At 40.7% G+C, this 25,924-nt stretch overlaps 1 protein-coding gene across 1 annotated transcript; it reads right to left on the minus strand.

Annotated features, from left to right (window-relative positions):
* Positions 1-1,190: 1,190 nt before the first annotated feature.
* Positions 1,191-3,710, minus strand: LOC141588000 (uncharacterized). Its single transcript, XM_074409459.1, has 5 exons — positions 3,401-3,710; positions 2,429-3,299; positions 1,999-2,226; positions 1,722-1,947; positions 1,191-1,604 (listed from the first exon to the last, which is right to left on the minus strand). The coding sequence occupies exons 1-5, from the start codon at positions 3,708-3,710 to the stop codon at positions 1,191-1,193; spliced, it is 2,049 nt and encodes a 682-aa protein (XP_074265560.1).
* Positions 3,711-25,924: the final 22,214 nt, after the last annotated feature.

The following is a 25,924-nucleotide window of genomic DNA, read 5'->3' on the forward strand; positions in this document are numbered from 1 at the left end:
CTGTGCAGCTGCGAAAGAACAGCCTGAACAAGGACAAGGCGACCAGCATAACTGAGCTTTCTAGCTCCCCAACCACGAATTCTCATTACCACTCTCTCCACAAGCCTGGAACAATCCCCAACAACCATTCTCTTATAAGAAATGGGAATGCCCAGGTACCTAAAAGGAAAAGTCCCTTCTCTGAAGCCTGAAACCCTCATCACATACTGACTATCCTCATTGCACATACCATTAAAGTAGATATCAGATTTCTCTCTATTCATTACCAGTCCAGAAGCCTTAGAGAACGTAGCAAAAGCTCTCAGAATGGTGCATATAGACTGTTTATCTCCCCTACAAAACATGAGGAGGTCATCCGCAAAACACAAGTGAGTAAGCCTGAGTGCTCTACACATGGGATGGTAATTGAACTCCAAGGAACTTGTCACATAATTCAAAATTCTACTGAGGTACTCCATGCTAAGGGTAAAAAGGAGAGGAGACATTGAATCTCCTTGTCTGATCCCTCTTTTCCCCTGAAAGTACCCAAATATAGCTCCATTAAGAGACAATGTAAACCAGGGAGTAGAAATGCACTCCATAACCCATTGAATCATCTTTTGAGGGAACTCCAGAGCAACCAACATCTGCCTAATGAACTCCCATTCAACAGAGTCGTATGCCTTCTTGAGATCCACCTTCATTAAAAACCTAGGAGAACAAGCTTTCCTTTTGTATAACCTCACCAAGTCATGACAAACCAGTATGTTATCAATAATGTCTCTCCCTTATAAAAACGCACTCTGATTCTCACTAATGATATCTGGTAGCACAGTTGCTAATCTGGCACAAATCACTTTAGAGATAATTTTATAAACCACATTGCAACAAGCAATTGGCCTAAAATCTGCCACTGTCACTGGTCTGTCCTTCTTAGGAATTAAGGTCAGTGTGGTAGAATTGACCTGTTTGAGCATTCTTCCAGCAGTAAAGAACTCTCTCACAGCACCACATAAATAAGCTCTAGTAATATCAAATGAGTCCTTAAAAAACTGTGAAGTATACCCATCCGGACCAGGTGCTTTATCAGCAGGTACAGAAAACAAAGCATCTTTGATCTCAGTATTAGACACATCACCAATCAGCCTCATTTTATGCTCATTAGTTAGCAACTTGCCTTTCTGAACTATGCCAATAAGCACCTTAGCCACCTAAGTTTGTGTACCCAAGAGATGCTTATAGTAGTTTATAAATGCTGCTTCAATATCAGCCGAGGTAGTGTGATTTTGACCATCCATGTCATAAATTCCAAGGATCCTATTCTGCATCCTACGAGCTTTAATGACACTATGGAAGTACTGAGTATTATCATCACCATCCCTCATCCAATGTGCTTTAGCTTTTTGTGCAAGAAAACTTCTCAATGCTTGCCCACGTTCCTTATAGAGGAGATCAGCATCCTTAACTGCCTGTTGCATACCAACATTAGTAGGGTCACCCTGCAACTGCATTTGAACACTGTGAAGATGTTTCAATGCAACCTGAGCAGTGGTCTCAATGTTGGCATACCCAAGACTGTTAAGTTCTTTCAGGGGCTGTTTCAGTAGCTTAAGTTTCTTTACTAGCTGAAACATTTTATACCCATACACCTGAACACTCTAACTAGCCTGAACAATATTAAGGAAATTAGGGTCCTTCCCCTACATGTTAAAGTACTTAAAAGATCTATTCTGATTCCTTACTTCATAGGTGAGTTGCATGGTGCATGGGCAATGATCAAAGACACCCTCAGGATGATACATAGTAATAGTATTTGGAAACTCAATTAACCAGCTGTCATTGACAAGAGTTCTGTCAATTCTACTGAATTTTAAATCCCCAATCTCATGTTTGTTTGTCCATGTGAAGAAAGCTACTTGAGGAGGAATATCACATAACCCACAATAGTCAACACACTCCTGAAAATCCCTAACCTCAGCATCAGTAACCTCAGATCAAATTCTCTCATTCATAGCTAACACATTGTTGAAGTCACCCATAACAACCCATGGACCTCTAACAGCATTCTTCATACTCTTAATAGATTGCCAAAAAGTAGCACGTTCAGCCAACCTATTAAACCCATACACCATTGATAGAAACCAAGCTTTCCCAATTGGTAGGAATGTAACTCTAGTATGCACCACCTGAGCCTCACTTCTCAAAACTTCTACATCATGATTACTTGCATCCCAGATAATCCAAATCCTGCCCCCATCATGGTTATCATTATTATGAACCACAGACTAATGAGAACCAATCCCTTGATGTACTTTATTAATAGCAGCAGTTTTTACTCTAGTTTCTAAGAGCCCACAAACTCCTAAATTATTTGAATGAAAAAACCATCTAATATCTTTGTGTTTATTTACACTATTCATACCACGCACGTTCCAGAAACCTATGCTACCCATTCTCAATGACAAGGCCTTGCTCCCATGGTTCCTCTTCAATCACTTGATATTGAAAAGAATGCTCAAGAACCTCTAAGAAGGTTCTCCTGCCACTTCCCATGCTCATTCCCCCTTGTTTAGTAAACTTAGTCAAGACTCTTGCTGGTGAAAAAGGAGTGGATGACACAGGTATTGGAGTAACAAAGCCTCTAGATAGACTAATGTTATTCCTGAATTGGATCCTTAAAGAACTAGCAGGTGGTGGAATCACAACAGCTCGGAGTACAACAACAGTTGTTCTTTGCACCCTCTCCTTTGGGACCCACTTTTGTCTGACCTGCTTTTGCCCTTTCTGTTGCTTTGTCCTGAATTCCAGAGCCATATGCCCCACACCTTTACACTCCGTACAGATGACAGGCTTCCACTCATAGTGCACTATCTGCCTGTGCAAAACATCTAACTCATCAGTGAATTCTATCACATTAGGCAGGTCTGCCCCCATTTTGACTTCAACCATCACCCTCGCATGCCCTATGAAGTTTTTCAGTTGTGTATTGCTATCACATCTCACAGGAACCCCAACCAGACCTGCAATCTTGTTCAACGCATTCCCCCAAAACTTAAGAGGTAACCCATAGAACCTGATCCAGATGGGTACCATATAACCGGTCTCACGAATCAACTTAGCAGTCGGAGTCCATTCCTTGATAACCACATGTTTGTTATCAAAAAATAGAGGCTCGGACTGTAAGACTCTTAACTTCATATCCTCAGTTTTGAAACGGACAATGAATATACCATTAGAATAGAAAGAAATCTTATCATATTCAGTATATCCCCAAAACCGCTTTACAAACCCATCAATAATCTTAAACGGAGGATTCGCACCTAGAACGTAGCGAGACAAAGCAATAGATCGACCAATACGCTAGCTCGATTCAGATATCATCGAAGTCAATCAAGAGGACTTACTCTTTCAGAATCGGAACCTGACCGCGAATTCACCTCCGTCCAAGTACTCCCATCATCCGAATCTTCTTCAGCGATTGAATCCATACCATGACTGAAATTGAAAGGCCTGATTTCACCATCGTTATCAAGAACGCAATCCTCAACCTGAATATCAACCTGAGAATTGTCAATTTCCTGATCGAGATGATGAAGCCTAGAACCAGATTTATTATTATTTGATTTACTAGTACTAATCTGTGTTTTTTGAGGAGTTTTTTGTGAATTATTATGGTTTACTACTCTAATTACTCTATTAGATTTAGATTGATTTCTCTTTTGACGAGCCATTGCTAATCAAGGATGAAAATAATGATATTCAGCATGTTATGTAATACTCCGTATTTATAGTCTTGGGGGTACTCTATCGAGTAGGCCTTACTCTGTCGAGTAAGGGTAAGTGGCGAAGCAAAATAGTTTCTGACCTGTTGGGCACTCGATCGAGTAGCTGGGGCACTCGATCGAGTAGGGGTACTCGATCGAGTACCTTGGGTACTCGATCGAGTGTCCCAGGTTCTGGGAGTTTTTCGCGGGTTTTGTTAATTATGCGATTAGGGTATTTAAACATAATCGTCGTTGTTTTAATTCACTTTTACCAAAACCTAAAACCTGTTTAAGAGAGAAAGCGATCAGTCATCTTCCTAATCGCATCCTTAACAATTCCCGAGTTCGGACGGTCGGTTCGTATCGTAGTTCGTGTCGTTGGATTCCTTGCGTCGAGGGTAAGCTTTTAATATAATTTATATAATGTTTTGTTAGGTTTGGTCAAACCCTAATTTAGGATTTGGGGGTTTTATGAATAGTAAGTAATTGGTAGTCTTTATGTGTTATATGTTAGGAGGAGAATTCGTAGAAGAGGCGTTTTGAGACAAATTTGTAGATACCGTCACGTATTGTGCTTTCCGGGTAGGATTTCCTACTCAGTATTAGTCCCATAATGGGATATTGGTGATGTGCTGTAGTTAGTTGTTTGATATGATTATTGTGATTGTGATTGTGATTGTGGTTGTGTTTGTTGATGGTTCTCGAGATGCGTTCTCGGCTGAGTGGGGTCACTTGCGGGAGTGATCTCACGCCCTAGTTTCGCCCTTCGTGGAACCCGCCACGAAAGGGGATGTGCACATTAATGGACGGGGTTATCGCTCGTACGATGAGCGGGGCTTAGGTGGGAACGGCAGTGCGGTCCCCCATCTGGCGGGCGGTCGTCCGGTGGACAGATCGATTGAGATGATGGGAGTTGGTGGTGTGTGTGTGTGTGTGACGGTTCAAATTTGTCTATTTGTCTTATTGTTGTTATTTATATTGATTGTGTGATTAGTACGACCCCAGTGTTGTTTTGTAAAACTGCGGTGATCCATTCGGGGATGGTGAGCAGATATTGAACAGTATAGAGATGATATCTGGGATAGGCTGGGATGGCCACGACATGACGATAGAGTCTTCCGCTTGTAGTTTAGTATTTATTTACATTTCGATTGAGAAAGAGAGTTTGGAATAATGTATTGTACTTTCAATTTGGTTTCGAGGATTGTACTTATTCATTAAATTACTTATAATAAATGTTGTTTCTGTTTTGTCTATTTGATTATCATACCTCGGGCAACCGAGATGGTGATGTCTTCATACCTGAGTGGTCCTGGTAAGGCACTCGGAGTATGGGGGTGTTACAAATGGTATCAGAGCGACGATCCTGAAACCTGTAACCAATGAACTTAATGAACATAGGGACTCAATTAAAATGAACCCGGGGTAAAAGTTGTAGGAGCTAGTGCAAAGGCTTGGGAGACGTCCTAAAGTCGCGGGGGTCGCCCTACAACTTTGAACCGGCCACATGGGGGAAATGTGTGTTGAGTCATGTGTGTGCTTAGTAACTTGCGTAACAATGTGATGGAATGTGTTGATGGTTGGATGTTCGAATTGGAAGTTGATGAGATGAAAGAAAAGTAATGTTATATATATATAGACATTGTTGATGAAATGATAGCATGATGGAATGTTTTTACAACGTGGCAATTAATAGCATGATTGTTATGATATAATGTGATTTATAAAGTTAGCATGTTAGTATACGACGTAATATGTGGGTAGCTCTTACGTATTGGTGGTACTTGATCGAGTGAGGCTGACTCGATCGGGTAGGTTTTTGGCGATTTTGAGTCCAGAATCGAGTTTTGGGGCACTCGATCGAGTAACTAGGCGTACTCGATCGAGTAGGGGGTCACTCGATCGAGTAGCCTAGATACTCGATCGAGTGGGTTAGAGATCAGAAGGTCTGTTTGGTTCTGGAGTTTGGGTACTCGATCGAGTACATGGGGGCACTCGATCGAGTAGCCCGTTACTCGATCGAGTGGGTTTGGATACTCGATCGAGTAGGTTCTGGGCAGCGCGTTTTCGTGTTTTGAGGTTTAGTACGCGTGTTTATGTTTATCCCTTTCTTATATAGCTTCAAGATGCTGCCCAAGAGAAATGCTTTGTACGCGAGAGCTGAGCTTATGACTACGGATGACATCGTTAAGATGTTGGAACACCAGGACGCTCTTACTGAGACCCTGAAGAGAGTGAATGAGGACAAGGATAAGAGTAAGGAGAAGGAGGTTGACCATGCTAAAGTCAGCCTCTATATTGCGAGGTTTAACCCGAAGGAGTACAAGGGAGTTGAGGAGCCTAACCATCTTGATAGTTGGCTGAGGGAGATGGAGAACATACTAGATTTAGTTCGCTGTCCTGATGAGATGAGAGTGGATCAGGCTGCATTCTATCTGAGGGAGGCAGCTGGCAAATGGTGGGATTCAGTGAAAGTGAGTGCCAAGGAGATATATACCAACCAAGGGTTACCTGCTATACCTTGGGAGGAGTTTCGTAGGGCTGTGAGGAAGGAGTTCGTACCAGAACATGTGAGAAGTAAGTTGAGAGAGGAGTTCGACAAGTTTAAGATGACGGCTGAGATGTCTCAGTGGGTCGAGTACTACAGGCGTTCAATGAGAAATCCGATATATGCTTGAGGATATGGGTTTGAGTGAGGAGAATCTGGCTTTGAGGTTTGAGAGAGGGCTAACCACGAAGATTATGGATAAGTTACCCGTGGGAGTCCTTACTGATGTGAAGGAAGCGTATGAGAGGGCTGGGAGAGCTGAGAGACTAGTGGAGATGGCTCAGGAGAGGTCAGGTGGAGAGAAGAGGAAGTCTGAGAGCGAGGGTGGTGGCCAATCTAATTTCAAGAAAGGCAACCACAATCAATCTAAGGGATTTTCTTCCGGGTCTGGGTTTAGTGCTTTGGAACTTCCTTTGGGCGAGGTCGTGGGAGTGTGAGCAATAGCTGGGGAGTGACCTGCTTTGGTTGTGGTGGCGTAGGCCACAAGAGACATGAGTGCACGAGTGCACCGGGATCCTTTCAGAGACCTGCGCAGAGCTTTGCGAGCAACAGACCAGCTGGATCATGGCCAAACCGGGGAGGTCAAAGCTACCAGAGCGGAGGCAACCGCAACGGCGGTAATTCTTATCAGAAGACACCGATGAACAACAACAACAATCAAGGGTCGGGTGCTAAGCCGACCGCATCAGCTAGTACTGTCCAGGGAGGTGGGCGGAAGACCAGATGTGCAAGTTGTTCATGATGGACAAGAAGGCAACTGAGGAAGATGCGCACGTTATCACCGGTACATTCCTTGTTAATGGTATTCCTACGTTTGTTTTGTTTGATTCGGGGCTTCTCGATCGTTTGTGTCTTCGAGTCATGTAAAACATTGGGTTTGAGGGTGTATGAGTCGGTTAGGGAGCAAGTTTTCATACCTTCAAAGTAGTCTCGTATCGTGTGGGAGGTTGTTTAGAGATGTATCTTTGATAGTTGGGCAAGTCGATTTCCCTGTAGACTTGCTAGAGTTTCCTTTTAATGGTTTTGAGATGATAGTTGGGATGGATTGGTTAGGAAAGTATAAGGCTAAGATAGACTGTCATCAAAAGAGAGTGTCCCTTAGAGGTCCTAAGGGTGTAAGTGTGTCTTATCGTGGGTTTCTAGTCAAACCCAAAGTTAAGTTGATTGCAGCTGTCACCTTGAAGTCGTATCGAGGAAGGATGTCCTCCGATTTTGTGCCATGTGAGAGATGACCGGATAGAGAGCCCGGCGATTGATGAGATACCGGTGGTGGGAGAGTTTGCGAGATGTCTTTCCGGAGGAGATTCCGGTTGCCACCGAAGAGGGAGATAGATTTCACCGTTGAGTTGAAGCCAGGAACGGGGCCAATCTCTAAGGCACCGTACCGTATGGGTCCTAAGGAGATGGAGGAACTTAGGAGACAGTTGGATGATTTGATAGAGAAGGGGTACATTAGACCAAGTGTATCGCCTTGGGAGCACTGTTCTGTTCGTGAAGAAGAAAGATGGGAGTTTGAGGTCAGTGCATAGATTACCGGAGCCGAACCGTGTGACGATAAAGAACAAGTATCCTTTGCCAAGGATAGATGACCTGTTTGATCAGTTGAGTGGTGCAACAGTCTTTTCTAAGATTGATTTGAGGTCGGGGTACCATCAGGTGAAGATTAGAGATGTGGACATACCGAAGACAGCTTTCACGTCGAGGTATGGCCATTATGAGTATGTGGTGATGCCATTTGGGTTGTCTAATGCGCCGGCAGTGTTTATGGATTTGATGAATAGGATCTTCAGACAATTCTTGGATCAGTTTGTAGTAGTGTTTATCGATGACATCTTGGTCTACTCTAAGACTAAGGAGGAGCATGAGGAGCATCTGAGGATCGTGTTGCAGACTTTGAGGGATCATGAGTTGTATGCTAAGCTGTCCAAGTGTGAGTTCTGGTTGGAGAAAGTTGCCTTTAAGGGGCATGTAATCTCTAAAGATGGGGTAGCTGTGGATCCGGCGAAGATTGAGGCAGTGACAAAGTGGGAAGCACCAAAGAATGTTGCTGAGGTGAGGAGTTTCTTGGGTTTAGCTGGATACTACAGGCGGTTCGTGAAAGATTTCTCCAAGATAGCTAGACCAATGACGGCGTTGATGAGGAAAGAGAACAGGTTTCGTTGGGATGAGAGTTGTGAGACGGCGTTCCAAACCTTAAAGGAGCGTTTGACCACAATTGCTTTGTCTTGGCATTACTGAAGGAGCGAGAATTTCGAGGTCTATACGAGATGCCTCGAAGAATGGGTTGGGATGTGTGTTGATGCAGAATGGTAAAGTAATTGCCTATGCTTCTAGGCAATTGAAGCCTTATGAGGAGAACTACCCTACTCATGACCTGGAGTTGGGTCTTTGTGGTGTTTGCTCTCAAGATTTGGAGGCACTACCTTTATGGAGCAATCTTTAAGGTATTTTCTGATCACAAGAGTCTCAAGTACATCTTCACGCAAAAGGAGTTGAACATGAGACAGAGGAGGTGGATGGAGCTGATTGGTGACTACGACATGGAAATCATCTACCATGAAGGGAAGGCCAATGTTGTTGTTGATGCTTTGAGTAGAAAGAGTGTACATTCCTTGTGTACGCTCTATCTTTGATGAGGCCGAGGATGAGGTAGCGAGCTTTGGGATTCATATGATGCGAGAAAGGAGATGCTATGGGTGATATGACAAGACACATGGAGTTTTATGATGATATTCGGGATAAGCGGGCTTTGGATCCTAAGATAGTGGAGTGGAGAGTGGAGTAGAAAAGGGACAAAGTGTCCCTGTTTTCCATTCATACAGATGGTAGCTTGAGGTTTGATGGTAGGTGGTGTGTTCCTAATGACGAGGAGTTGAAAAAGACAATCATGACGGAAGCGCATTGCACACCATATTCAATTCATCCGGGTGGAGACAAGCTTTACAAAGATTTGAAGAAAACGTTTTGGTGGCCCGGGATGAAGAAAGAGACAAATGAGTTTGTGTCCCGTTGTTTGACATGCCCGAGAGTTAAAGGGGAACAGAGAAGACCACAAGGTAAGGTTCAGTCTTTGGAGGTGCCCGAGTGGAAGTGGGAATCCATTTCCATGGATTTCATTGTGGGTTTGCCAAAGAGTCAACAAGGTAACAACATGATTTGGGTGATAGTGGATCGTCGACCAAGTCGCCTCACTTTGTTCCAATGAAAGATACATGGACTAAGGCACAATCGGCTATGGCCTATCGAAAGAACGTGCTTAAGTTACATGGAGTCCCTAAGGACATAGTGTCCGACAGAGATGCGAGGTTTATATCAAGGTTTTGGAAGGAGTTGCGGGAATCGTTGGGAACGACTTTGAAGATGAGTACAACATTTCATCCTGCGACGAGACGGCAGATCGAGAGAACAATCAAGACTCTTGAGGATATGTTGCGAGCTTGTGTGATGGATTTTGGTGGTAGCCGGGAGCAGAGGTTGGACTTGATAGAGTTTTCTTACAACAACAGCTATCACACTAGTATTGGTATGGCACCGTTTGAGGCTTTGTATGGGAGGAGATGTAGGAGTCCGATCTGTTGGGACGATAGTCTTTGAGGCGGTGGTTTTAGGACCAGAGATGGTACATGAGATGGTGGAACAGATTAAGATGATCGAGGGAACGGATGAGAGCGGCCCGGGATCGACGGAAGAGTTATGCGGATCTACATCGTCGGGACATAGAGTTTCAGGTTGGGGACAAGGTTCTTCTGAAGGTGTCTCCTATGCGTGGGGTTATGAGGTTTGGGAAGAAAGGCAAGCTAAGTCAGAAGTTTATAGGGCCTTATGAGATCTTAGAGCGAGTTGGGGAAGTGGCTTATCGTTTGGCTTTACCTACCGCATTGGAGAGAGTGCATAATGTGTTTCATGTATCGCAACTGCGGAAGTATGTGAGTGACCCGTCACATGTGTTGGAGGCAGAGAACTTAGAGCTTGATGAGTCTTTATCATATCTTGAGGTACCTAAGCAGATCCTAGACCGAAAGGTTAGAAAGACCAGGAGTGGTGAGACAGTTTTGCTTAAGATCCTTTGGTCTAACCACGAGACTGAGGAAGCTACATGGGAGGCAGAGGATATAATGAAAGAGCGTTACCCTTTCCTTTTTGATCAGGTATGTATGGTTACGGGGACGTAACCTTGTTTCTTTTAGGGGGGTAGGAGATGATCGCGAGAGTTTTTAAGAGTTCTATATACACCTTTTATATGTTGTGTCGGTATGATTGTCGGGATTGGTTGGGGTTAGTATCATGTTTTACGTCGTGTTTTGTTTGACCTTCGAGTCGGGAGGCTTATGGGAGTACCTTTGTTTAGTGGTGGTTTGAACTTCGGGGACGAAGTTCCTTTTAAGGAGGGAAGACTGTAATACTCCGTATTTATAGTCTTGGGGGTACTCTATCGAGTAGGCCTTACTCGTCGAGTAAGGGTAAGTGGCGAAGCAAAATAGTTTCGACTGTTGGGCACTCGATCGAGTAGTCAGGGCACTCGATAGAGTAGGGGGGTACTCGATCGAGTACCTTGGGTACTCGATCGAGTGTCCGGTTTACGGGGAGTTTTTCGCGGGTTTTGTTAATTATGCGATTAGGGTATTTAAACATAATCGTCGTTGTTTTAATTCACTTTTACCAAAACCTAAAACCTGTTTAAGAGAGAAAGCGATCATCATCTTCCTAATCGCATCCTTAACAATTTCCGGAGTTCAGACGGTCAGTTCGTATCGTAGTTCGTGTCGTTGGATTCCTTGCGTCGAGGGTAAGCTTTTAATATAATTTATATAATGTTTTGTTAGGTTTGGTCAAACCCTAATTTAGGATTTGGGGGTTTTATGAATAGTAAGTAATTGGTAGTCTTTATGTGTTATATGTTAGGAGGAGAATTCGTAGAAGAGGCGTTTTGAGACAATTGTAGATACCGTCTGCGTATTGTGCTTTCCGGTAGGATTTCCTACTCGCATTAGTCCCATAATGGGATATTGGTGATGTCTTTGTAGTTATTTGTTTGATATGATGATTGTGATTGTGATTGTGATTGTGGTTGTGTTTGTTGATGGTTCTCGAGATGCGTTCTCGGCTGAGTGGGGTCACTTGCGGGAGTGATCTCACGCCCTAGTTTCGCCCTTCGTGGAACCCGCCACGAAAGGGGATGTGCACATTAATGGACAGGGTTATCGCTCGTACGATGAGCGGGGCTTAGGTGGGAACAGTGCTGCGGTCCCCCATCGGGCGGTAGGGTCCAAAGTGGACGATCGGTATTGAGATGATGGGAGTTGGTGGTGTGTGTGTGTGTGTGTGACAGTTCAGCTGTCTATTTGTCTTATTGTTGTTATTTATATTGATTGTGTGATTAGTACTGACCCCGGTGTTGTTTTGTAAAACCTGCGGTGATCCATTTGGGGATGGTGAGCAGATATTGAACAGGTATAGAGATGATACTGGGATAGCTGGGATGACCACGACATGACGATAGAGTCTTCCGCTGTAGTTTAGTATTTATTTACATTTCAGTTGAGAACAGATAGTTTGGAATAATGTATTGTACTTTCAGTTTGGTTTCGAGGATTGTACTTATTCATTAAATTACTTATAATAAATGTTGTTTCTGTTTTGTCTATTTCATTATCATACCTCGGGCAACCGAGATGGTGATGTCTTCATACCTGAGTGGTCCTGGTAAGGCACTCGGAGTATGGGGGTGTTACATGTTACTTTGAAGATCTTACTCCGAGCCCTGACTTGTTTATTTTATGATAGGAAGGATGTGAGTAAGCCCAACTCACATGAGGTTATGTTGTTGTTCGCCTATCTGAACCCCACCCGAGTGCAACGTGTAGCTTTTAGTGCCCCGGCTATCGTGTGTGCCAGTTTGGCCTTGATGGCCCAGTCTCCGACCCGATACCTGAGTTGTGGTGTTATTGCAACCTGCCTAGCAGAGAGGTTGACTAACTTTGAGGCCTCTTCGTCTCTCCGACCTATGGTTCCGGTTGTGCCCACTATGAACATGACTTACTTCATCGGCCAGAAGTGGCTGAGAGTGTTGGAGGGTGGTGAGTTAGCTTGGAGGGTGAGGGGTAAGAGCTGGATGAGCGTACTCGACTCGACCCATCTTCCTGTGACTGAGTCGTTGACTGAGATTGTGGTTGCATCGGACTCGGATGATGATGAGCCCGCCCCTACCAGTCAGGCCTACCTGATCGTGGATGACCTTTTAGAGGAGATGTAGGAGCCGGTTGGGGGAGACCAGGCTATACCAGAGGACCAGGTACCCATGGTGGGGAGAGCTCCTAGGAGAGTGAGAGAGATGGTCGGAGAGACTCAGCCAGTGTAGTCCGTGCCACCACGGTACCAGTACCCCAGTTACCCTTCCTCTTTTAGCCCCGAGATGCAGGTGAGTGATCTCACGGAGAGGGTGTCCAACACTTTAGTGCTCTGGAACCTTCATGAGATGGCATACATGCAGGGCATTGGGACCAACTTTGCCCAACCCGTTTGTGGCGAAGTGTCGGGAATGATAGTGGAGTCTTTCACTCTTATGGAGTGGACCCGACCACCTTGGGAGTCCCAGAGAGCTATTCCTACGGTTGTCTTGCGCCATGGAGAGCAGAAGATGACCCCAGTATGGGAGCGACCACAGGAGGAGGTATGTTAGGAGCCGACACATCTGGAGGAGAAGGAGGAGGGGATGGAGAAGGGCTGAGGTGGTGACCTCGAATGATTTTCTTGTTGTTGTTGTTTAGCAGACTTATGTTACTTGTTACATTTGTTTCATCGTACATTGATTTATATTGGTTGTATCTGGCCATAAGGCCGCATTTTGTTAGATTTTCGAACTTTGTTATGCAGGTGTGTGGTGTGGGGTGAAACCCTGGAGATTGATTACGTTTCTTTGGCTTAATGATCGCGTTCGGAGGGTGATCTGGCCTGCAGATACTCGATCGAGTGCCCTCTAATCGATCGAGTATCTGATGAGGACATCTTAGGGAGTGTTCTGACCTCTAGGTACTCGATCGAGTACGCCTTAATCGATCGAGTAGCCTAACCCGGACTCGATCGAGTGCCTTCAACTCGATCGAGTGTCCCCTGATGACCCTCATACTCCGTTTTCTTGGGATTATGGGAAAGATTAGTTGATTTATGTCTTGTTTCATGGTTATTAATCATGCTTCTATATTTCATATTGCACTACATGTGTTATCAAGGTGGTTTATACTAGTCTCATGTGATATCATGCTTGTAGGTATTTGCTTATCTTTTTAAAGTCTGGTTAAGCTATATCGTCGGTGATGATAACTTCAAAGCTAGTTATATATTGAGTAATCATGTTTGTAATGTCACGTATGCAATTACTTAATTTCCACAAATATTTGTTTGGTAACGCTGCGTTTCATATACTCATTTTAGTATTGTTTTCATTTGGTATACACATATGCATACATATTATGTAAGTAATGTCAAAGGATGTAACATGATAATTGTCGGTTTCATCATACGTGGATCACTTCATAAGTCAGGACTATGTGAAGATATAATGTTCATGTAATATTTATATCTCATCTTAAAGGTGAACTTCAGGGACGAAGTTCCATTTGTCAGATAAAATTTAAACTTTGGTTGCGTGAAGGTAATGTGCGTAATTTTTTTTTAAAAAAATTATTAAGTAATTTAAATTGTTAAGTTGTTGTGCAATATAAGTGTTGTGTAGATAATTTAAAGGAATGTTGAATCATTTACTGAATAATTGACTGGTAGTTTCATGTAAATTTGATGTTAATGATTAATTGTGAAATGAATAAGTAGAGTATTTGTGCCAGATGTGTATGTTATGTGTGGTGTATGGAGTTGTGCGGTGTTAAATTTGGTTGGTAGAATGGAAGTGGCAGTTTGTGATAGGGTGTCCTTTCGTGTGTTATACGTGGTTGTTGACTCGGTAAAAAGTTGTGTTGGATAGTCATGTTCATAGAGGTAGATGATGATGATGAATAGTCGCAATGGGCATTTGGGTGGTATGTGGGAAATGCTTAAGGTTGTTCTTGTTGGGATGAGTTGTCATCGGTTACCTTAGTCAATGTTACACCTTGAGTTGTGGGAGATGATGAGTTGAACTTCGGGGACGAATTTCCTTTTAAGGGGGGAAGCCTGTATTACCCTCCCTTTTAGGGACCCGTTGACCGTCGTTGACTGATCTTAGACACGTGTCTAGACCTTTGTAAGCCTTGGTCGTGCGATCTAAGTCATAGTAACCTTTGGGTTTAGGATGCTCGATCTAGCGGGGGCTACTCGATGGAGCGGCTCTGTAACTCGATCGAGTAGAGGCCAACCGATCGAGTAGAGGCCACTCGATCGAGTAAGTGGAGTTCTGCGGTAAAATATATATCGTGAAGTCGTGAAACCAAAATCAGTTTCATTTCTTTTCCTCTAAATCTAATTGTCGATACAACTCTCTCCTTCACAATCTTCATCCTTGGGAGCCCTTTATAAGTTGAGGCACCATGGGGATGAGAAGCATGAGTCGGGTAGCGGTCTTGTCGCCGGAACACCGAGTATAGGTAAGTCATCATCATCACCATCATCATCATCATCATCGTTTTCCCTAGTGTTGGTTATGGTTGTGTTGGTAGTAATAGGGTTTGTCATGCTGTTTGTAATAGGTGGTAATGGTGGTTGTTTATCGTCATACGGCCATATTCGGTGTTGTTGCGGATTGCTAAAGGTAGGTTTTTTTACTAATTAGTATTGTTGATTGTTTAGTATGTCGGTTGTGTTGTCTTTTTGTATTTGGTATTGCTGTTGGCATTGTAGTTGGTTGTAGTTGTTTGTCTGTGGTTCGCGAGGTGCACCCTCGGCTGAGTAGAGTCACTTGCGGGTGTGGCTTCACGCACTTGATTCGCCCCTTGTTGAACCCGCCACAAGAGGGGATGTGCACATTAAGGAACATGGGTTTGCGCTTGGCAAAAGATGAGCGGGGCTTAGGTGGGAACGGCTGCGGTCCCCCACTGGCGGTGTGGATTATTGCTTGCGGCCATAATCTGGAAGGACTTAACCTTCGGGCAGTCAGAGGAGTGATGGGTAATTGGAAGTGGTGATGGGATGTGTGTATGCTATGACTGGTGTTTTGTGTTGTTCTTCAATTACTGACCTTGAGTGGTGATGTGTGTGTTTTCTTCTTGTGTTGTGTCTGCCATAATCCATTATGGTGAGCAGTCGGTCTTAGCATATGTTGATATGCGGAGCTTAGCTGAGTGCTTTGGAGAAGCGAGTCTATCACGAGTCATGGCATGGAAGGTTCCACGTAGTTAATAGCTGTTATCAGTTGTACCTTTCTTTTGCTGAGATAACTTGTAACAAACATAATTGTTCTTTTTTTGACGTTTGATATTTACTATTCATCGGGAAACCGAGATGGTAACGCCCTTATCTGCTGAGGAAGGTCTTGTTAAGGCTCCTTAGTAGATGGGGGTGTTACTAAAGTACCCACATCGCAACATGGGGTACCGTGCCTGGATCGCATCCGGAACATAACAACCACATTACTACAAAACCAAACTCTCAAAACAACAATTATCACATGACTCCTCCCAACCACCATTACCCTTTATGAATACCATCCTTTTAGGTTACCATACAGAACATATAACACGGAAGACTTAGATAACAACTTTATGACTATCACACTATACTACTACTCGTGAGGTCAGAACCTCTCACAAACACGTACATACATCATAGACCCAAAATCGAATCTAACTAGCCTATCATGATCACATATGTTACCACCTGATAAAGATTACTTCTCGCCCGAGCTTAACTCGTATGCTTCTCATAACACATTCTCCCATTCACGTAACTATCACCTCCTCACAAATGTAACCATACCATTAATACCTAAGTACTAGCAAACGCCTCCTATATCCACATCTTATACTCCTTTGCAAGCATATATACCAATCCGGCCTCCATAAAATCAACCTCTCTAAGACGGCTATCTTCTCTATTTACCGCATCCTTAAATACTAGTGATAACATCACGACACCACCATTTTTTGTATAACAAATCCCTTACAATCTCCTCTAAAAAAACAGTTCATTTCTCTTTCGGTTAACATCCCAATTAACAAACAACAAATCCGTCAACAAAATTTACCTCAGCATTCATTCCAATTATGTCCTTAAATGTATCGTCACCTAACTCACCACCAAAATCTCATATCGTGCAAATAATCTACCAACTTTTTACTCCCCTTAATTCCTCGAAACTCATGACTAACATGTCGTCCGGAAATTCCTATTTATATAACCATTAACCCATACCCTCATGATAGTATCATACATCTCGACGATTCCATACTTCCATATCGCATAACTCTGGGCAACATCCTCTTAGTTTACTCCCCTAATTCTTTTCCCTTTACACTCGACAAAACCAATTAACAATTCAACTCCTTATTCGTACTACCTAACTCTTTAGTGCTCCGGTTATCTTCTCATTGCTCCAAAACTCAAATTCCATTAATACATATCAGTACCTTCTCACTCTTTCTTACCATGGATCCTCTCTCATCATGCTACTCACTCACACTTGCCACCAATCAGTCCACATAATAAACGATTACTCTTTAATTAATTGCATCTCCCTTTTACGTCTCTAAAACCAAAATTCGTTCCACACCTTTAATTGCCCAAGGAAATTACACATTAGGCTCACCTGTTGATAATCCAAATTCCCAAACTCGGCCAGTAGCTACACATCGCGACAAAAACTCGATCTAAGCTCACTATACACCATTCGTTTCCATCCTTTTATAACAACCTTCCATCACATATATCTTTAACCAACACAATCCTAACTATATCCCTCTATAAATCCTTACACATCCCAAGTTGGCACAATTCACATCCTTCCTTTCATTCTTTTCATTCTTACATTCCTCGGACTTACCTACCCCTCTGACCATGTACGATTATCACTACTCTACTTAAACCCATGACCATATCACTCACCATACCTCACCAAATGTGGTCATTGCCTCAATAAACTCATCAATCTTCCCTTCCTCTTTCCACTATCCATCACAATCAGGTATAATCCATGTCCTCCCCACCAAACTCATACCCATCATAAAGTGCTACTCCTTACATCATAAGATCTGGTAACTTACGCATCAGGACAAACACACATTTAAAACAATACATAAAGAAGCAAAAGAACATCTTTGAAATATATATGATATGCGATAAGGTCAAAAGATAAGAATATGACCAAAACAGGGGTTACTAGATCGAGTACAGCCTACTCCATCAAGTAGGTGAAGATCGTAAGCATGCATAATAAATTAACAGGGCTACTCGATCGAGTACGGGGTACTCGGTCGAGTACAAAGAGGTGTACTTGATCGAGTACCCTACGCAGTTCTCAGGACTATCCAAGTTCCGTACAACTGTCGTATCTCACTCGTTTCTTGGTCGTTTTGGTCGTGTGACTTAATATTAGAATCGTAAGAGAACAAGCTATGACCTCTAAGTGGAAACACATCAATATCATATATGCATCTGAAGTTATAACAGTTTAAAGGCAACTTCTCTATAATCGGACAATATAACAACTTGATTTTTCCTTCAAAACAACTTAATCAGCAACAAAGCAAACAAAAGCAACTCGATACTCATAAAACCACTATCCCTAACCACATGTTACTTTGTTACAAAAGCCAAACAATAACATCCATCATACTCATACAATATTCAACTTATCAATCATGTATTACCCGCATGCTTACTTAGTATAACTTCAACACATATTCCATATATATATACATGTCATCATATCCTCCTAATATCACATGCTACTAATATCAACCAAACAATAAACATCAATCGTCACTTAAACATATTCCGCATCATACTTCACATACTTCTATCATTCCATCCAATTCATTCACATACTTCATACAACACATATACTTTAAACACACTAAACAATTAGCGATCCCATGACTCACTCATAGTGACCATGGTTCAAAGTTGCAAGGGCAAGTTCGCAACTTTAGGACGTCTCTCAAGCCTTTGCATTAGCTCCTAACAACTCCTACCCGGATTCATTTTAACTTGACTCTCTATATTAATTCGGTTCATTGGTTACAGGTTCCAAAATCGTTTCTCTAATACCACTTTGTAACACCCCCATACACCAAGGTGCCTTACCATGTCCACCTAAGCACATGGAGATGCTACCATCTCGGTTACCCTAGGTATGGTAATCAAAGGAGACCATAAAGAAACATACTTAAGTTTAAAAGTTTAATGTGCGTACAACTTAAAACCAACACTGGAAATATAAAATACAACCGTCTCAAACTGAAATCCAAAACTGACATAAAACTGTCATAACTATCAGTGGAAGACTAAACGACTCGGACTAGTGATGACTCCATCACCAGCTAGATCCCACACATACTCCATAGAAATACCTGGTAATCAACTGCTCACCATCCCCGAATGGATCACCACAATTTTTAAAACAATTAAACGTGGTCAGTTACTGAATAATCTAGATAAGCAAAAAACAACATCCAGTAAAATAAACACATTCCTCCAACTCTAGTTCATCACCAATCACCTGACTACACACTAAAGTGTGTAGCCCTCCTAAAAAACCCATCGCAACAGTATTCCACTCCACCAATGGGGATCGCAGCCGTACCACCTAAGCCCCGCTGAAAACCATAGAGCGAATAACCTATGTCTATTAATGTGCACATTCTGCTTGTGACGGGAACAACAAGGGGCGAATCAAGGGCGTGAAGTCATTCCCAAAAAGGACTCTACTCAGCCGAGGGCGCACCTCGTGAGCCACAGACACAACAAGCAACCAACTCACAATACCAATATCAACATGCCAAATCAAAAGTAACAATCTCAACAATAATAGTAATCATGCCAGTAAAATAATCACACCATCTTATACTTAATTACAAAGTCAACTGAGTAGGGAAACCCAACCTTTTCACAATCCGCTATAATTGTTGCCAAACATACAATTATACACGAGTACCACATCGTCACCTACAACAATAATAAACACCTATACATCATAATCTACTTTCTACCCAAAACCCTAAATCATTCAATTAAGGTTAGACCAAACTTAACGAATCAACATAAAAAAAACATATGGAACTTACCCAAATACTAACGATTGCAAAGGTGTAAAAATCCCCAAAAGTTATGAACCTTAGCTTTAGATTTAATTGTAAAACGTGTAGAGGTTGAACATCGTTGAAGTTTTGTGTAACTCTTTGAGAATAAAATGTTGAATGAAAAGAAACTGACGAAAAAACCTTTAAATGCCTCTTCCACTTTTACTATCAAACCGCGACAAAAACCAGTAAATAAACAAACACTCGATCGAGTAACTCACGTACTCGATCGAGTACACCCTACTCGATCGATTTGCCTCCACTCGATCGAGAACACTCAGATCAGAACGTATTCCAGAACTCATATATAACTTACTCGATAGAGTACCCTAAGACCAGAATATCTGAGGTATTACATAGAGACCGTTGTAGCATTAGACATGGAACCGTTGTAAGAAGAACCGTTATAAAATATTAACAACGGATGTGGAAAAACAGGGGTCCGTTGTTAAAAAGACAATGGTTATTCGCAAAACCAGTGTTAAAAGTGTGACAAATTAACAGAGAATTGTTATTAGCAAAACCATTGTCAAAAGTGTGATAAATGACAATAGTTATTGCCAAAACCGTTGAAAAAAGTATGACAAAAGACAATGATTATGACTAACTTAATGTCAAAAGCATGACAAAAGACAATGATTATGGTATAACCGTTGTCTTTTATCACAATTTTGACAACGGTTTTGCAATAACTGTTGTCATATTTGTTTTATTTGTTTTTTTAATAATTTGTTCAGCGTGTTCCAGCTACGTAAATGTTATTTTTCAGTAGCATTTCAGCATCTCCATAATATGCAGAATGTTTGCACAAAGAGAAATTTATACACAAATCTATTAAAAACATTCATTATAGCATCAAAACATTAGTCTAATTTTTTACGTAAAATATCAATTCACCATACACAAGTCTCTATACAAAATGAAACATACATATTCACCGCCCTAAGATAGTAAGATCATATGTCTTCACGTAACATCATATCGATCAATATGATACATTATTACATACCTATCTAGTTTTGCATTTCATTTTTATATAAATACTTACTCCCTCACCTTATTACATGTCTCCCACCTCGTCGGGCATTGCGTCGAACACCAACCCCTTGGCATTTTTGTTACCCCAAATTGTTATTAAAAGTTCCCTTGATTAAATACTACAAAAAATGACAATACAAATAATAGAGTATTAATAAAATATATAAAAACTTACTCAGCAGATGTTTACATTTTTATTCTTTTGTGAGGCGTGTTTTAATGAAATGTAAACATCTAGAAAAATTGGAGGTAGTATAACATAATTATCACTAAACATATTCTTGAAAACAAACACATTTACTAATCAGTTATACAATAGAAATAAAATAGGGAGGAAGATTAGAGGCTTCGGCAACGACTTTCTCTGGTTCACCACCAACTTCCAAACATAATACAATATCCATATGTTAAAATTCATTGCATGTAGATGATTCTTTGGTCTACCTTTACTCAAGAATAAATCATATTATTCAAATGCATTATTCTTAAATTTAAATAACTCAAAACTCTACCTTAAGAAGTGCAATAATTAAGAATGATTAAAAGATATTAAATTAAAAATATATGAAGAATATCTACTACTCAATATTATAAATTGTAAGGAAAACGACATACTTACGAATTAAAGTGACAACCAAATAGTACTTAAAATTTAAGTAAATAATACCTCAAGTAGTTTTTGTTTGAATTTGGAGAAATACTACTTTCTTTCGATACTTTAGCTGCATTTATCACCTACACAATAAAGGTAATATTATGCAACTAAGATGAATAAAACAATGAGCAATCAGTAATAATTCAACTCAATAACGCCAAAATTCACAACATTTCCAAAAAAAAAATACTAAATTATCATGATAACACTACGGAAACTACATCACTGTAACTTAGCCTCTTACACTTGCTAGTTTTACAAAACAATATGTTAACACGTACCTTCGGAAATCGACATAAAAACACATAACAAACCATGAAATCCAATAAAAAAAATTGTAATCTAATACATAGATAAAGAACATGTTGTCACCAAACGAGTGACAACAATAACAAACACGAGGTTACAAAAATTATGCTTTTGCATTTAACAGTATGCGTCTGCTAATAAAATAAATATACCTTATAGTGGTTCCTGCCAATTGCTAAATAAAGTTATAGATCCACCAAATTAAACGTTCAAGAACAATATTCCTTACCAATACATCAATGATAATTTATTAAAGAGTAAGATCGAGGGGAAAGAGGCGAGGGTTTGTGATCTATGTAATTATAAAATTTACCTGATGACGGCGGCACCAAGAGGGACAGGTTGCGACAAAAAGGATTTGTGTAGAAGGGTTACTAGAAACAGTTGAGTCAAAGGAGTTTCAATAAGCGTAACAAGAATATATTGGAGAAGTTTTTTGATAAATTTTTATAAGGACTTTGCTGTAACCGTTATCTTTTGTCACACTTTTACAATAGTTCTTGCCATAACCGTTAACGTTTTACAACGATTATTCTCATACTGTTGTCTTTTGTCACATTTTACAACGATTTTTCCCATGACCGTGTCTTTAGTCACACTTTTTACAATGGTTCTTATCATACCCGTTGTCTTTTGTCACACATTTTACAACGGATGTACTGTGAACCGTTGTTGAATGCATAAATTGCATGCATAACGTTTCCGCCAATATTTTGACAACGGTACCAGAAATACCATTATTATATGCAGTAAACCGTTGTGTTGTGTCCGTTGTTAATGCCCATATTTGTCGTAGTGTAAGAGGACGACGAAAGGGCTTCAATGGAGAAAAGGTGTTTCGGTGTGGCATATTTGGTTGAAAGGAATGGTGTAGGTGATATGTGGTGATAAATTCTCTGAAGGTGAGTGTTGCATATGCGCGGAAATCGTAAACTAAACTCTTGACCTTGAGACATGGGAGAGACACGGAAGGTTACCCTTTGAAGTGGTCAGAGGTATGCATGGTACTGATGAAACAAATATGGTGGGGGTTTTCAGAGTATAAAAGTGCGTGATAAATGTCGCATGACCACCGTTCTTATCCTCAACTCGTTACCATTCTGTAACAAACTTATTTACTTCCTCCACTCAACTCCACTCTACCACTTTGTTTTTTCACGTTTGCCAACGTGTCTTTTACGCGATAAATATTTTTAGTTACACATTTGCAAAAATTATAAAAGTTAAGTATTTTTAATGTACTCATAAAGACAAATTAAACAAGATCCCACATGAATATATATCTTCACTTATGTATTGAGAGAAAATCAAAACTGAATGTTTACATGTGAATAGTGTAGAAAATGGAAAGTGGTAGAGTGGAGTTGAACAGAGGAAGTATAATAGAATCGAAAACCCGTAAAAAGGGGAGTTAGGCGCCTCAGCGGAAACAAATCATTTACAATGGACGGTGGGAAAATTCATAAGAGCACACATCAACGGCTAGTTCCTTGGGAGGTGACGTTGACCACCATCTTCTCTCAACCCGCCTTTGTAGTATATAAAATTTTTTGACTCTGTTTGGTTTAATTAACATTCTTATTTTAAAATAAAGTTGAAAAAAAGGCCTACATATTAATGAGATAGGATCCTCTCCAGTAACGTCGAAGAGGTCCAGTACTTTTCCAAGAGAGAAATGAGGGATTACATATCTAATGCAACTATTATTTTACTCCTCTTGTATGTGATAAATAAGACCTAAACCCTTCAATTACTGATGAGGATCTCAGTTGCATTATAATAAGCACCGATGAAGCATTGAATTACTTTACAGAGATAGTTAATTACGAAATTCTAGCGAGAAGACTTCCAACCACTCTTTAAAAAATGCCCAGAAGAAAATGAAAAAAAATCAATGAAACCATATTTCCACAATTTTTCCCTGCGTTTACAAAGTGCCCCCTCTCCAAAATTTGCAATTTAACTGCTCATCATCTTCTAATTGATGAAGTCAGATCTACGACTTTGATAAAGTCAGTTATGTCTCCGAATTTTTCTCGTATTGAGTATGTTTGAAAATGATTGTGCTAATCCAATATCTTTCTTGGTAAGCTAATGAGTGAATATAAGTAGACAAAACCTTATCGTCTTGGCAATTTTTATGTCCTTCTATTTCAGTGATTTAAGATCTATTGTTCTTGTCCTGAAATCGACTCCGATGAAGGATGATGGTGTTAGTATCGTCGATGTGTTAGGACCGTCTGCCACTAAGTGGAAGAGATAAACATGCCATGTCTTTGAGTTGCTACTAACATAAGCAGTGATAAGGAATATTTCCAAAAAAAAGGTCTATGTCTGTGTGTTTCTCTGGTCAGGAAGATGAACATAGAAGCTGGTCACGTTTTTCAGTAGTAAGTCGTCATCTTCCAATCAATTTGTCCAATTTTGAGACTCTTCTATTATTGATTTCAGAGAATTTGTGTAGTCCTTTAGTCTAATTATTTATAGACATTGAGGTGCTCTCCATTTTAGAACTGGAGAGCTTTTCTCAGTCCTTTGTCTACATTTAAGAGATTTTCGACTTAAGTGAGTCCCAACCAAAACTTATGTAATCAATCTTTTTTCCGATCAGATTGTTTACTTTAAATGTTTAACCATCTCTCTGAGATGGATTTGATTAACTCAAGGATTTAATTTGTTGAATTCTTCTTGTAGTTATTTCCATTGTCGCCATGGTGTTTTTGTCAAAGATAACACCGGTTCGTACTTTGAGGAGATTTTTTTACTTATCTAAGTAGATACCTCATTTCTGCACCTTCCGCCAACCACCCAGTGATGATTGGGCCGCATGCTTATCAAGCGGAGCTATTTATGATATATCGTAAGATCGTCGACAAGTGATAGATCAAATAGTCGAGTTAACCTCATGGTAATCATCTACGCACTGATACGGGCGTTTTGACTTTAATTAGAGTTCATTGGAGTCCGGGTCAAAAACCATTTCCATTTTCTACCGTCTTAAGACGTGTCGGAATGTTCTAGGATATTCTAGAGTTTTATTTTTAAAATATTTATTTGTTATGATTAAAACACGGAAATATCTTCTTTACGGAATAAGGAAGCATACATCTTCCCAAATTCCTAAATTAAACGCGAAAATCTTTCTTGTTGAGGAGCAAAGGCCGCAAGAGATATCGCAGCAGGAGCTGCGCCTCTTAGAAATGTCGCAGGTCCTGCTGTGCCTCTTCCTATGCTGCTTTTTTCCCCAGTTTCCTAATTATTTTTGGATTTCTTTCCTAATCCGAATTTTTCCTAAATTCCACCTCGTGATTAGTATAAATAGAGGCCTCCGCCTCACATATTCTTCACACGAGTGTGCGCCCTTCTCTTCTCCCTTTGCATTCTAAGACCGCACTCTTACTCTTCGACGCCTACGTGCTTTATCTACTCGACCACTTAAGCTCAGATCATTCTAAGTACCAATCACGTTGCATAGACAGACCCACTTGACCAACTCAACTTGACCAACTCCACTAAATCAATCTAATTAATGGTTTTAAATCATTTTTTAAGGACAGTTTCAATCCTACATCGAGTCGAACTAAACCACAACTTAGTTAATCTCGCTTCGTCAAATATGTAAGTTTGAGGGTGTAAATCCCATTTAATTTTATATTTTTTTTCTTTAATTAATGTAAGGATTTATATCACAAATAAGCTCAAAACAGTTTTCAAAAACATGTTTTAAAACCCTTGCCAACGAAACAACAGAGAGACACTGTCGAGAAGAAACTAGTTGTTGCCTCTTTTGGAACAGTCGCAGCACTTGCTGCGCCTATTCCAAAGGCTACTTAGCCGTTGTTTCTCTTCTTCTTCTTCTTCTTCCTCATGTTCCTCCGTTGCTTCGTTTCAACATCTTTTTTTCGTTTTATTTCTTATTTCTTTCGAACTTTCATCTTTTTTGGTTTCTTAATTCGTTTTATTTCTTATTTCTTATTTGCGGGTTTTCGTCATTTAATTCAAACCCGGATTTTAAAGGTTCGACTCTTCTATATCGAGTCTTTAGGATTCGTCTTTTGTACATACTTTGTTTGGTTTTCCATTTTTATCAATCTTTAACCCTGTTCTCGTCTATTTATAGTTTAAGTTTCAATCTTCGTAAAATACGACATCGTAAATAACCATAACTTGTAAACCTTTGAATAAATCTTTTTAAGCTTTATGACGATTTTAGATGCATGTAACAAGTCTGACTTTCACAGTCAGAATCCAACTCGAGAACAGCCGCATAAACTGTTGCGCCTCTTCCAGAGGACTCAGTTCTTGATGGGCCTGTTCTGGGATTGCTTCTGCCTATAAACTTTTCTCGTTTCGATGTAGGTTTTCTAATAAGGATTTTAATTGATTATTATCCTTATTATCACCTATA

This window comes from Silene latifolia, chromosome 6 (assembly GCF_048544455.1).
Source record: "Silene latifolia isolate original U9 population chromosome 6, ASM4854445v1, whole genome shotgun sequence".
Lineage (NCBI taxonomy): Eukaryota > Viridiplantae > Streptophyta > Magnoliopsida > Caryophyllales > Caryophyllaceae > Silene > Silene latifolia.